Raw genomic sequence first — 15,774 nt, 5'->3', positions numbered from 1 at the left:
TTTCAAAACATTAATACCCTAATATTCCATTATTTGACTATATTAAATAACAGGGACGTTAGTTATAGCAACCAAAATTAGGTTAATGTTAACATTATTATCGATAAACGGTATTTACTAACACGTTAGAAAATAAACGTTTTTTTTTCCGTACATTTTATATATATTTCTATTTCATTTTATAATAATATAAAAGATTACATATATTTGTAATATCGTATTTATAAATATAGTTTATAACCATCAATAACTACACAAAAACGTAAATGTTAATATTAAATTAAACTCAAAAAAGGTGCCTTTACCGAAGGAACGTCCTCTTAAGGTATCGACTATAGTCCGTATTAAAAATTAAGGTTGTCTTAAAGGCATATTTTTTCAAAAGGGACCTCGTGTATAATTTATTAAGGCGCACACCTCAGAAAAAGCTTTTTAATAAAATTATTTTGAGACAAGAGAAAACATCTAAGATTATTTCAAGCCTTATCCCATAGACTGTGATTTAATATGTATGTTAAATACAAAGTTTCTTAATAGTAACACTTCCTGGTATAAGAAAATAGGCATGTTGACAAATTCTAAAAACTCTTTTGTGCTAACTCTACATATTTATTATACCCGGAATAAGTGTTATTTCTACATAAAGAAATAGATATAAAAGAAAAATTAACTTTTGAAATGGTATAAATCTAAAAGTGCGGTAAGGATCTGTGCCTGTGTAATATAAATCTTTGCGTGACGTAGTTGTTTTGGTCGCAATAGACGGTTTGTATGGTCTTTTTGTACACAATTTTAATATTTTTTTGTTGCTATTAGATATTCTGATGTGTATCAGTTTTAATTATCAACTTTAAAAAAGTTGTTTTTTTTTGGTTCCAGCGCTGAAAAAAGTTAGATAATTGAGCTTTAATCTTGCAAGGCGCAAATCAGCAGTTACTAGCCTGAGCATCGATAAATTGTTACTGTCAATGCCGTGCTATTATGGGTATCTACTATTCAAATACTTCGAGTTATCTCTAAAGTGTATTGAAAACGTAGTATGGAGGTAAATAACATTATTGGTAAAAAATTTAAGTTAGACCGCATTTGTTTTGTTTATTGTATTAAGCAAAATCATTAGGAGTTTTTGCTCTTTTTTCAGTTACCAAATAATATGGACTATATTTAATGCGATGCAATGGATTTAGTTTTACAAGTATGCTTACATTCTTAGAAAATTCCAGACAGAAGAAAATTGACTGCAAGCTGAACTCATTGAATACTCACTGCTGTTCACTACTGGCGAACGTTAATAAAACACATGCCTTCAATAATTATCAATCAGATCCCATCAGGATAAAATTGCAAAAATTATCTGGTTTCTTGTACATTAAATAATTCAATGGCGAATTTTTAAATATTTTGATTTAAACCTACCAAAGAACGTAGTAATCACACTTTAGAATAACTTTAGAAATAATAAATTTTAAAACATGTCAATCATATATTATTATTATAAATCAACATTTAGGTGATTATTCATTACAGTCATCATCTTGCTGTTAATTTTAAAATTTAGATTAATAAACAATTCATTTTACTTTGCTTAAACTTAATAGTATTGAAGGCTGAACATCACAAGTAGTGCCAACGTTATTGCGGTTTAATAATTATTTCTTTTTAGTTGGTCACTTTTTAGAGGTTCAATATTATTTGTTATTTAAGGACGCTGTTTGTTACGGTTCATTCAAAACAATTTCACATAAAATAGATTTTTTAATAGATATATAATATTCGATATTAATAGATTTAAAATAGAGCACTAAGGAACTCGAAATATAACAAATATAAGAGTAAGAAATGGTTAAGGGAGATTTACATCTAATGCCATCAATTCGGGATATCCATACAGAAAACTGTTACATTCTGAGGAAGATAGAGTTTTTCGGACATTTAAAACTAGTATGGCATAATATATTTTCAAATAGATATATGGTTCGGCGAATATGAACATACTTAATATAATGTTGTAGTTGTTTACGTACAGCAATTTAAAAAATGTTTTAAACATCCTATAAACCGAAGATTGTTGTAAGAATTTAATTAAACCAGCAAATTTTGTGTTAGAATAAATTAATAAATTTTAATTCATTTTATAAAATAAAAAAATCGAAAGATCGGATTAGGAATTAATATAGGAATGTTTATTTGTAACAAACAGAGCTCTGGTACATTATTAGCAGGATACATTTTTAGGATTTATTAGTTTTTTAGATTTCAGAAAATTTCGTACATATTTGTTAAGACTATGACTAACAGTTGAATTAAAAATGCTAATTTAAAATGCTTGTGAAGGAGACCCAGAACCAACATTTAAGCACCATTACATTACTAGTAATTACAAATAGTACAGTAGACAACAGTTACAGTAGAAAAAATCAAAAAATAAGTAATAGTAAAGATACATCTGCTCCCAAGTATGTTAATCTTCATAAATCTACCAAGATTATATTGAAATTGTGAAGACCTTATGGTAAACTATTAGACCGGCTTGATATAAAAAATCGACAACAACCTATTTTTTCTGAAGTAAAGCATAAATTTATGTCAAAAACATTACGATATAATTATATTAAAATATAAATTGGTGCATTGTATTCGACATATTTAAAACATTATATATGCGTAGAGAACAATGTTCCTTCAAGAAATTATAAGAACTGTCTAAAGATATTTTGACTACATAACTATATTCTCAGTTCAATGGTGGAATTACTGAACCAAGTGTGTTGAATTTCATTTAGCTTATTTTAGACTTATTATTTCATTTCATCGAGTGATAAAACTTATTAGACAAACTAATATATGAAATGTTTTAATATTCAGCAAATTGCATGTTTACTTACCCCATTCGCCGATAAAAAGTCCATTCCCTTGGCCACCTGATAACAGAACGAGGTGAGATCTCTGGATGTTAACGATTTACTCTTGCCGTGCATGTTGTTGTAATAGCGCTCCGCTCTGGAATTTCGCAAATAACTCTGCAATTTACCACGGCTTATGTACTCCATAATGAGAAAGACGGGCTCCTTTTCCGTGCAGCATCCCAGCAGTTTGACGACATTCGGATGGGGATCTAACATCTTCATCACTTGTAATTCGGAGAGAAGGTCGGATTTTTCTTTTTCGTTCGCGTTTTCTTTCAGAGTTTTCACGGCAACTATGGCCGGTCCTGAATCCTTACCTAAAAACATAATATAAGAGCACTAAAACATTGATGTCTGATTCAGCTTTCTATCAATTCCAAACTTAAAACTCAAAGAAAATATGAAATAAAATATAAAGGATCTTATATATATTTAATTTCCAGTTTCTTTAAGCAAATACTTATGAACCAAGTTCGTATATATTTTATTGATTTATATCTCAGTCAGCATTGAATTTTTTACAATAATGAACAGTTTACAGGATAATACAAAACGATAGGAAGCAATATAGGTTCTTTAATAAATATTAAAGTAGATATGGAAATATTTATTATGTCGTTGAATGTTGAAATATATTGTATCTATTCTAATATAGAAGATCCTTTACTATAGAAGTAACAGAGTTGATAGTAAGTTTGAAGGGAGTTAATTTTGATTAGAAGTATATAGAAAAGATTGGAAAAGCTAGCAAATATATTAAAACTGTTTGACTCAGGGACATTTTGAATTGATTGATATATTGTTGACATTAAATGATATTAGATAATTCTGTCAATAACAAATGATGAGACTGAACTTTTTGAAGATTTGATATTAAAGAGAGAGGTAACAGTAAATCAAAAGACCCACTATGGAATAAGAAATTTGATGTTTGGTGGTTTTTTATTTGGCATAGTAGATGTTCAGTAATTGTTAGCAGAAAAGTTATAATTCTTCTTAGAGGTAGTGCCAAACTATAGGTGTTAAAACCTTTTTTTTATGTCGGACCTAATATTTTATCAGATGAGGGCTTTTCAAAGGCGCTTAAAATAACACGTAACCAATAACATATTTCTAAAAAATAATTGTTCATCTATAGTACGCTTTAAAGATATTGAAAATGCCGATTCAGACAAACAGTTACATTAAATTGACGGCTTGGTTTCCGCAGTAATAAAAGATATTGGACGATCCTCTTAGTGTTGCAATAGTCGTGGGTTCGAATCCTGCTGGGGCATGGTCGTTAATTTATGTTTAAAAGTGTTTAACATTTATGATTGCCCTTTGGCAAAAGTGCAAAATCCGACAACGAAAATGATCCCAGTCACGACAGTAATTAGGCTGGGTACGATCGAATGTCTTCCGGGATTATTTCTAAACTTGATCGGTTCGGAGCCCACGTTGAACTCTAGGTCCGGTCTAGATAAACCGTCATTGGTAAAACAAGACTTTAAAATATATACAAGTAACATTATAAAACATACATTTATACAAGTATAAATGTAACATTAAATTATCGGCAACTATTAAAACTATTAAAAAATTCGGTATTCATTCATTAAGTTATTAATTTTCTATTTCTCAGGTTCATTTCAAAGAAGATTAAAAATCTCTGATTAACAAAATGTCAGTATTATTTTAGTTCAGGAATATGAAAAAAGTTGGTTCAGAATTCCAAAGCATATTTATTAAAGAATATACCGTTAATTATTCGAGGATTTTTGAAAATTTTAATTATTTTCAGGTTTTTCTTTAAAGAGGATTTTTCAAAAGTATCGGAGATGTGTGTGCATCTTAACAGCGATTTTTCTCGATATTGTTTTTTTTTTGGAGACTACGCATTCGTCTACCATAGAAAATAAGGTTATAGTTAAGCAAATTTAGATGTCTTGGATTTTAGGTATTTTTGAAAATTCTGAAATTTGTTTGACTTGTATATTTTTTAGGACAGCAGCACTTCTCCTTATCAAAATTTTCCAAATTCAGATTACTAGGAACGTTGCAATCGTCATAACGAGAGCGTTCTATCTTTTTGACACCAACTGGATCCAAACTCTTATCTTCATCAGCGTGTCACTTTTTTGATTTTTAGTTTTTTTCGCATTTTTTCTTTTGCGTATTCCTTAAGCGTTTTAATATCTATTAAATAAAAGATAGTAAAAATACTGTTTACTTAAATGATTTACTAAATGAAATCTTATGTATCCCATTATAAGCGAGAGCATAGATTCCGATTTTTTCTAGTTTTTTCAGAAAATTTGAAATGATCAAAAAAACAAGAGAAAAATAGGTTTTTTAATCACTGCTATTTAGCAAAATTTTTTCCCAAGAGTCCAAAAAGTCCCAAGATTCGAACTAAAGTGTCATGATTTTTCACTTTGTCATGATTCAATGGACAGATATCAGACAGTTTTAGTCAAATGAAGTATAGTAATATATCAACCAATAGGACATAATTTTCTGTCAGAAATATATTTTGAAATGTTTGTATATACAATCAATATGCAGTCAATACTTACAACTATATGATAGTACCAAAGTTTTGAGTAGCGTATATTATTAGATAAATTAAAATAAATTAGAGCTAATATCTCCTATTGCATGTTAAGTCTAATATAGTTTTTGACATTAATACAAATATATTCTGTTATATATCCTTCTAGATAACTATAAAGTACATTATAAAGAAATTATGCCAAATTTAAAAGTTACATTTTGTCCACAGTGGCCAGGAATGATTTGCCGAGAACTTGGGGAAATTATAGTCAGGGACTGAGAGAATGCTTCCAGCGGGATCTAAAAGTGGTGGATAGAAGGTATCAGGTATATATGGATTTGTTACATGATGAAAAAGAGATAAGGTTTTGAAAAATATATTGTTCTAAAAGATTAAGAGACGAATATGTGTTTTTATGAAGTATAATTTAAATTATACAGTACACTCCAAAGTCATTCATAGTTTTATTGGTGTAAAAATTATTTGAAAGAACTCTTGCATCAAAGCCATTGTTGGTCATCGACATGTATTACAAATAAAAAACGGTGTAAATAAACATATTAAGTTATTTTAACATAAAGCCGTGTCAGTTACAATATTTTAAACTACTGCATTATTTTTATAATATGTTATAATTTGAGTGAATGTGTCGATTGCATTTAAAGGAACAAACTTCTACATAGTAAAATTGTTACATGAAACTAAGGTTATAGCTGGACCGTAAATGTATTTGGATAAACTTGCATTTCTTTGTATAAAAGGAATATCGTCTATTTATAAGAAAGAAACGGTATCAAGTTTGTAGACTAGCTAAAAACGTTTACACACATATATATTGTTAATAGATAACAAAATTAATTAATTCTAGAAAATTTTATACAAATTTTATTTTTATCGGCCAATATTTTAGAACAATAATATTTTTAAATTTTTATAATTTCAATCTATTTTCCGTTTCTAATTTACTTTGTGCACAAAGTGAATAGATTTCTATATATACCATAAGACGCAGGCCTTGTCTTTCCTAGAAAACGTTAATTAAGAAAAACTACTGATAAGAAAAGTACTTCAGACATGAGGCAAAGGAGATCATAACTTGTGCCGGGACAGAAGTAGGAAAACAATTCAGTCAGTGCATTACAAAAGGCATCAAAATATGATTCTGTCGGGAACATAGGACAGATCTAAATTGAATTTTTGATATCTGGGCTTGTACTACCTCAGACCGGAGAATACGCCTTTGTACATAAATAAGTTATACCTCGATATACTTCGAATAGTTGGAAAGAAATTACTGCTCTGGGTGTTGGGACCGGCAGGATCGAAAGTATTTATGGCTCAAAATATATTGTATATTGGAATTTGAGGAGCGAAAGGACAGGCATTTTGGTTTGGAATTTATGCCGATCACTTTATGTATGGGGAAGCTGATTTAATTCGAATAGTTCTCATATTATTGGCTTTAAGGTTATTTTTGATTTGATGTTATATTTTCCACTTGTTTTTACATTTTTGATTTCAATTAGTAATAAGTTAATCTTAAACAATTACTTTTTTTTTAAACATGATATTTTTTATTTCATAGTATGATTTTTTAATTATGTGGCATTAAAAATACATTAAACCCTAAATGTTCACTTTTCTATCACCAACCCCTGCTTTCACTAGGTCATTTAGTCATTTTAGTAGTAATAGTCATTTTTATAATTTTATCATTTTATATCCTGCTCGATAACATCAATTATTACCACTTGGTAAGTTATCCTCTTCATGTGTTTACCGATGTCACTTCTCACCCAGGAAACGGCACGGAGTAGAGATGACAACGAAGATGGTCTCCTATTTCACTCAAATAATAAGCCTTCTCTCACTCCCTCTACAGTTTTCGGCTATTATTAGTGTTTATGCGTCAATCAGCATATATATTCTCAAGTAACTTTATTATTTATTTATTAATAACTAATATTATTGAATATAATTTATTATTAATAAGTAATAAAATTATTAAATTTAAGTGTAATTCGCACGATCAGTTAATTATTTAATTTCTGCATAATCATTGAATCGCAAGATGCTCTCATTGAGCAAATATTTCCCGATATACACACGATTTACATAAATATCAAGTGTCTTCCAGAAGGAGCAATTTTAGCGGCACAAAATGTGGACGTTGACATTTTGAATCTGAAGGTATAACAGTTATACTTGGTATCACATAAATCTAGTGGTACAGTTTGCGATGCCACTGAAGCTATAAATTTTACAACAGAGCTTTTGAACTCACTGGATTTTCCAGGAATGCCACCGCATAACTTACAATTGAAGGTTGGATCTCCAATTATTTTGCTTCGTAATTTGGGTCCGTCATGGCTGTGAAAGGGTACGTGATTAGTCATTAGAAAATTAATAAAAAACATTATCGAAGCCACCATTTTAGATGGCAAGCTGGCCGACTGACTGGCGAGTGATCAACTTAGAAGTCATCCCAGAAGACACCCGGTATTACCCAGCCTGGTTACTGGCGTGACAGATGGTTATTTCTTGTCGGATTTTCCGCTGTTGCCTATAGAGACATTTACAATTACAATTACAGATACAGCTACATCCATGCCCCAACACTTATATTTTTTATTTAAATATTACACTTGTATATATTCAGATGACTTGACAGGTTAAAAACTACTCTTGAGTAAACATAGCATCGTACAGCACAAACTATTTGAAATAATAGTTAATATTATGGTAAAACGTTTGTGTGGTTAGCAAATTAAATTGCATGAAATACTATATCATTTTATGGCACTTTCCAGTTGATTCAACCCGTAGATTAAATTTTCTAGAAAAATAGACACGTCTCCGTAATAATAAGAATGGTAGGGCCTCTGATAGTTCTTTATCGTCAAGGGCAAAGCAATAGCACTGGAAATATTTTCAACAAATGAACATTTAATAAACGCGGTCCTCGAGAGGGAATATTTTACGGCTTCATAAAGCGGCAGGAGTTATAAAAATACGAATTGGATAGTCGTATGGTTTTATTCGACAATCTCGTATTATTCAGGAAAATATCCGACAGACTGATACGGTATAATTTTATATTTATACTTATCAAACAAATAAAACCGATAATAATTTATACTGATCAGCATTAAATTTATGATTTACAGATATTGAACAGGATTTTTAACTAATAATATTTAGATATAAAAAAGACTTATTTAATGACTGACAAATAAAAGAGTGGATAGGACCAGTCGTTAATATAGTCTATATTAATTTACTTCTAAACTGAGATGTCATATATTATCATCACAAATTATGTCAGGTCAGTATTACTCGTTGTTGGAGCCTTTGAATTATCAAAAGAATGTATTGACAACATAATATTTATTCACAATAAATATATAAAATAAAGGATTGGAAACAATTAATTTCTGTTTTTTCCATCTAGTTCAGTTCAGGTTTTTTTTCGAGTTTTTAATATGAATTTAATCATATACATTTCAAATGCTCACTGATGGAGATTCAAAACGAGATTCATGTTTGAAAATTGAAAGATTAAAATTATAGACTATACTTGAATGCGTTGTTGAAAGAGACTTTCGATTTTAAAATCGCATAGCCTTAGTCAAGGAATCCATACTATAACGCGTTTGAAATGTAAAATCTCATAGAGCATTCTATGTCTATTAAAAATTGCAGTGAATTCACTTCATCAATCTAATCAGTTACTTCGAAAAAGAACGAGAAGTGGAGAAAAAAATTGCCAGTAAAATTATATAAAGTGGTAAGCATTTTTACTGTTAATTATTAAGTTGCTGCGGTTTTTATTAAAGTATTAAAAAGTAATCTCAGAAAAGAGACCGTCCTACTAACGGGGTGTCAAATCAAGATCAGCTTTATGTTGGCTCTATCGGATATCAAATATATGACATATATAAAAACGGTGAGTAGTTTTTTGAACACAAACTTTATTTAATACAATTATTTCAGAGGAAACTGTTAATCTGAAAGGTATCCATAGAAAGCTTATCCATGCAGCTCTTTGAGAGATGCAGAGCATTCTTTCATAGACCGTTAGGTAATATTGGATTTAATGCTGTAAAAATAACCTACCAAAGAGGTCGGATGGAACTTCCAGACCCTTCTATTAAAATAACACAATTTTTAAAAGCATACAATAAAATCAAGGAAAACTTATTATTTCAATATAGATGAGACATGCATATTTTAGAAGAGGTCCGATATACCCAATGGTCACTCATGGCAAGATGATAATAAAATTAACGTTTAGACACCAAAAGTTGATAGAAGTAGTTAAATTGGAATAAATATTGATTAGGTTTTATTAGTAATAACATTTTTTGAAAGTTATGAACTTTGTAAATAACAATATATCTGCCATGGCAGATATATTGTTATTTATACTGGAAACAGGAATGGTTAATAACTCCTTCGGTTTGGATGAACTCGATCAGGCACATTGAAAAATAATTGAAATGATGAAACTGTGACCAATGAGTTGAAACAACTTGAGATGTGATATATAATTGTTATACGATAACTGTAGGAAATCTTATTGTAGAGTGTGAAAGTTTTATGTGCACAGATATGTGTGTAATTGTTCAGAATTTACATGAGCCTATGGTTAAAATATGTGAGGAGGGAAGGAATACTAACTATTTTGCAGATATGGCAAATGAATTAGGGAGAATGCCGTGATTAAATCTAGTTTTATCAAGAAATTGTAAAAATGACTTTACAAGGAGACACTGTTACGTAGGAAATTAGAACTAAGCGTAAAAGGTAAATATGCTCTCTAATAAAGAAAACATATCACTTGGATATATAATTGTTAGTTAGGCGATTAGGCCTCCAGGGAAACCACTACATAAAAAAAACTTAACCATAGGTGGTATGGAAAAAAATGTGAATATATTATATAAACACAACCCTAACTTCCAAACTATTGTAACTGTATAATTAATTGTTGTCTTACGTCTTTGGATAATATATACATTGTAAAGTTAAAATAAATTATATTTCATAACAGTAGTTTTTAATTTAATTATATAATTTTTTATTTATAGTAGCTTAATTATTTTATTTAGATTAGCTTTTATTATACGTCATAGTCAAAGTGAACTAAAACGGCAAGGATTTCATTACTATTTTGAATAGACCATAGCTATAAAGGTGGCGTTTTAACATAATCGTAAGTTGTGTTGGTTTTCTTTATAATAATATTTCTTTTTAAAGCGACATGACTCAAGACATATACTGATAACATGATAATTTAGATTTCTAAAATACATGGTCTGTATATGTGAATATATTTTTATTTTATATACTATCTTTTGAAATGAATAATTGCTTTCATATTTTTTTGACTGGATTGAATTGCTATTACAATTGAAATTATTAATTTTCTTTATTTCAAGACTTAGATTCACTATTCTTAAATACTATTTTTGACTTAACGAATTTATGTTAAAATATAAAGAATTTTATTTTTTCTTTGGTATGAATTATTTTTGTGTCTATTAAAATACAACAATATAAAAATCTGTCTGTATTTTGGGATGCGCATGGAATAATTTTCATTGACTCCCTTGAAAAAGGAAGGATCATCAACAGCGACTATTATATAGCATTATTAGGCCGTTTGGAGGAGAAAATCGCCGAAAAACGGCCGCACTTGAAGAAAAAGAAAGTGCTGCTTGACCAATACAATGCACTGTATCACAAGTCAGTGAAAACGATGGCAAAAATCCATTAATTGGACTTCGAATTGCTTCCCCATCTACCGTATTCTCCAGATCTGGCCCCCAGCGACTACTTCCTGTTCCCAGATCTCAAAAGCGTGCTCGCTGAGAATATATTTTCGTCGAATAAACAGGTGATCGCCGAAACTGAGACTTGTTTTGAAGCAAATGACAAATCGTACTACAAAAATGGTATCGAAAAGTTGGAGGGTCGCTATAATCAGTGTATCACCCTTGAAGGGAATTATGCTGAATGAAAAAAATAAATCGCCAAAAAAATGTATTTTAATATAGTAGACATCATACCAGACTACATAATTGATTATCAATTAATTTTGATCATTTTGAAATTAATAATTGATTTAATATTCTTTTAACTAAATTTAATTGCTATTTCAATTGAAATTATTAATTTTGTTTATATCAAGACTTTGATTCACTAATCTTAAATACTATTTTACTATACTGACTTAACAAATTTATGTTAAAATATAAAGAATTTTATTTTTTCTTTAGCATGAATTATTTTTGTATATATTAAAATACAACAATATAAATAATCATACATAATACTACATAACAAGTAAAACTCACCGTGTAAGTCCATCGCTTCACATTTCCATACTTGTCCGAAAGCACCTTCACCAAGGATATTGAAGAATTTAAGCCTATGTCGAGGGAATTCCCACGGATCTGAACTTTTTGGAGGAAATGAAAGTTCTGTTGAGAGCTGTATAAAAAAGTATATAAAATTAACAATTTGCAAATATTATTTTTTGTCATTATATATAGACTTCCGTACATTTCTATCTGTAAAACTAGGAATGTTGGATTGACTCCAAAATTTTAAGCGATATTGCATTTTAACAGATAGTGTTTCTCTATTATTTAAGTTTTCGAGTTTCAATATTTCAATCCTAGGCATTTTAAATTGACTTTTAATTTATCGTTAGTTATCATACGTCGCCATGGTAAGCGTTATAATGTTATGCATTGTTTTTTGCATTATTACCTGTCAAAATTGTTTTGGTGATTCCACACAACTAGATAAAATCGGAATCGCCTTTTTGGTTGGAGAATATATTTGATTGGATTATTTCTTTCCTATTGCCTAGGTGCTTTCCGTGCCTTATCGCATGTTTTCTGTTTATTTTTTATCAATATAATAGATAACAGTACGTTTAGCATGTTTTTATGATTTCCTTATCTAATTATAATCAATATTAGTTGATTATAGGGCAGAGGTATTACCTATTTGGATGTACAGAATACAAAAGGTTAATATATTGCCCTCTTTGGAAGAAACATTACATTATATTAAGGAATGTATTCCAATGCAACAGTGTCCAAGTTACATTGAAGGTAAATGTGACTAAAATGATCACTTATTTAAAGAAGTGTAGTCTAGTTAGTCTAGAAGGCTAGATTAGATTCACAAAACTGAATAATTTTCAATAATAATGGTATGGTAAAATGTTATAAAAAAAATGATAAGGTGCTCATTATATGGTGCCTTCAAACAAGTTATATAAATGGAATTTGAAGTTTGAATTCAATATTAAAAAAGAAAAATACAATTATAATTTCTATTAAATTTATGTCATCAAAGAAATATGAAATACGTAATATTATTTTTATTATTATTATATTACATAAGTACTAGTTATACATGTAATTTATGAAAACTGATTCTCTTGATTATTATTATATTAGTGTATTTATTTATAAATCATTTTTATACTTCTATAATAACTTTTAATTTTTATTTTAAGATAAATGTTTCCGAATTTGCTGTATTTGTGTAGTGTACTTTTTAATGAAGTGTCCTAACAACAATATAATTTATATTCTAAACTTTTTTTCGGAGTTACCTATAAAGTTGCCATTGTTTTAGTTTATAATTTCGTGGTATAAATTATAATTGTGATTCCAATTTAATCTTAGAAATATTAATATATTACAGTAATCATAAAATTTGCTATTATAAAAATTATCGTATTATCTAAAGTAGTCCATAAATTGATTTTAAATTTCAATTTGTTAACAATGTAATGAAAGAAAAATTAAAAATCAAACTAATCATTTAAGAGAACTTAAAATATTGAAATAAATCTAATCCGATTAAGAATAAAGTTATATCTGACAAAAACGTATGACATTTTCCCTCTCTATATTTAACACATTATCATTATTATTTATTTGTTTTTAAATGTGTCGAATATTTAGAATTCTAATACGACATAATTAATACATAAAAGTGAATTCAAAAATGTCTCCCTAGTTTTTAAAAAAAATATTTTTTAATACTTAAATTTTAAATATATATTTATCTAAAAAAAAACATTTATTTAAATTATATTTTCGTGTTTTAAAGAATTTCGTTTTATTTCTGACACGAATAACAAAGTATAATGAGAACCTGAACAATAATTATTTTACCTGCGGATGATCCTCTCCTTGACAGATTTCATATCTGTTGCTCATTGCTCTTGGGCCCCGCCATTCATGCAAATTAATGTTGGACTCCTCACTTAGTGAAATGCCACCGGTCGCTTCTTTACTCTGAAATATATTTAAACGTTATGCTGATAAATCTGTTTTAAATTATATTCATTTATTTTTCTTCTCTATTATATTTCTTCTGCTTTGTTTTTTATTACTACAATTTTGAAAATAGAGTATTTGGTTTTCAAACTTGAAACCATAATTGAATGCAAAAACTATCAAATATTCCCGTTAAGATAAAACACTTTAACGTTAAAATGAACTTGTTTTTATCATTTTGAAGAATGACATAACGGGTTAAAAATAACAGGTAACCCTAGAAATAACAGGTTAAATGAAATGTCCGCAGCCTGACACATAGATGGCCTGTATAGAATTAAGTCGATAGGTTTTTTAATTAGCACAAACCCTCAAAAGATGCGTTAAATTTGGCAGCTGTCGGATCATTAGTTTGTGAATTATAGCATTTTGAATGAAGTAACTTTTGTTATTGTGAAAATAAATGGATGAAAAGGAGTTTCGCGTGTTAATAAAATATTGCTTTTTAAGGGAAAAAATACAGTTGAAGCAAAAACTTGGCTTGATCGGCCCAGGAAAATCAACCATCAAGGATTGGTATGCTAAGTTTAGACGTGGTGAAATGAGTACCGAAGACGGTGAACGCAGTGGACGCGCAAAGGAGGTTGTTACCGACGAAAACATTTAAAAAATCCACAAAATGATATTGAACGACCGTAAATTGAAATTTAATGAAATAGCAGACACTCTAAAGATATCAACTCAACGTGAGAAAGTGCTTTGTGCAAAGTGGGTGCCGCGCGAGCTTACTCTTGACCAAAAACAATGACGAGTTGATAATTCGGAGTAGTATTTGAAGATGATCAAAGGTAAAAACCCCAGTTTTTGCGTCGATATGTGACAATGGATGAAACATGGCTCCATCATTTCACTCCTACCTCCAATCGAGAGTCATCCAAATGGACTGCACGTGATGAACCCGCTCCAAAGCGTGAAAAAATGCAACAGTCGGCTAGCAAAGTTATGGCGTCTGTATTTTGAGATGTTCATGGAATAATTTTCATTGACTACCTTGAAAAAGGAAGGACCATCAACAGCGACTATTACATAGCGTTATTAAACCGTTTGAAGAAGAAAATCGCAGAAAAGCGGCCGCATTTGAAGAAAAATAAAGTGCTGCTGCACCAAGACAATGCACCGTGTCACAAGTTATTGAAAACGATATCAAAAATCCATTAATTGGGCTTCGAATTGCTTCCTCATCCACTGTATTCTCCAGATCTGGCCCACAGCGACTATTTCTTGTTCTCAGATCTCAAAAGAATGCTCGCTGGGAAGAAATTTTCGTCGAATGAAGAAGTGATCGCCGAAACTGGGACCTATTTTGAAGCAAATAACAAATCTTACTACATAAATGGTAACGAAAAGTTGGAGGGTCGCTATAATCAATGTATTGTAAAAAAATTATTTGAATATGGTAGACCGGGGACTACAATTTCGAATATAGATTAAAGGTATTTTTTACTATGTCAACTCTTTAGCTCGTGGTATACTTCAAACACTGTTGGACTATCTGTAAGAACTACCAAGTTATTTAAAAACATTCAAGTCACATAGAACATTTCATTTGCTTTCCAAAATATATATATATATATATATATATATATATATATATATATATATATATTTTAAATAGAGGTTACACGCTAAATAAGAATTTTTGGTTTTTAAATTATGAAACTGAACTATTTTCTTATAACATAAATAACTAAACCGTAAAATCCATTAATTATTCATTAAAATATGTCTAAAGTTTGTCGACTAGAAAAGTCAATGACCTCCCTGGTAGTCAGTATGTTGAATTGGATATTATTAAGAACACATTTTTCATCCTTTTATAAGAATAAAATTTCTTTTCTATATTTTCCAAGTTTTTTTATGTTTGTTGTGGATAATCCTTGACTGACAAAAATTTGCGCACAACTGTATAAATATAGTCAATTCAAAATAGCAAAGGCGAGTGTCAGTATGTGTCTGTCTAAAG

The 15,774-nt window shown here is 29.4% G+C and overlaps 1 protein-coding gene and 1 long non-coding RNA gene across 2 annotated transcripts in view; one reads left to right on the top strand and one right to left on the bottom strand.

Moving 5' to 3' along the window:
* The window catches only part of Cad96Ca (tyrosine kinase receptor Cad96Ca), an 82,764-nt gene that overhangs the window by 15,068 nt on the left and 51,922 nt on the right, over window positions 1–15,774 (bottom strand). The window contains exons 5-7 of the mRNA XM_076394615.1: window positions 13,647–13,769; window positions 11,802–11,937; window positions 2,886–3,223 (exon numbers count right to left, since the gene is read on the bottom strand). Of these exons, the coding sequence (XP_076250730.1) occupies window positions 2,886–3,223; window positions 11,802–11,937; window positions 13,647–13,769 (597 nt within the window). The remainder of the gene's footprint in view (window positions 1–2,885; window positions 3,224–11,801; window positions 11,938–13,646; window positions 13,770–15,774) is intronic.
* On the top strand, window positions 5,716–7,962 carry LOC143190371 (uncharacterized). Its single transcript, XR_013004218.1, has 3 exons — window positions 5,716–5,768; window positions 7,739–7,822; window positions 7,880–7,962. It is a non-coding gene; the product is annotated as an uncharacterized LOC143190371 (long non-coding RNA).

Source organism: Rhynchophorus ferrugineus, unplaced genomic scaffold (assembly GCF_030347505.1).
Source record: "Rhynchophorus ferrugineus isolate W39M unplaced genomic scaffold, kcgeb_rfMv2 rfM2, whole genome shotgun sequence".
NCBI classification, from domain to species: Eukaryota; Metazoa; Arthropoda; class Insecta; order Coleoptera; family Curculionidae; genus Rhynchophorus; species Rhynchophorus ferrugineus.
This window is presented reverse-complemented; position numbering and strand designations above follow the sequence as displayed.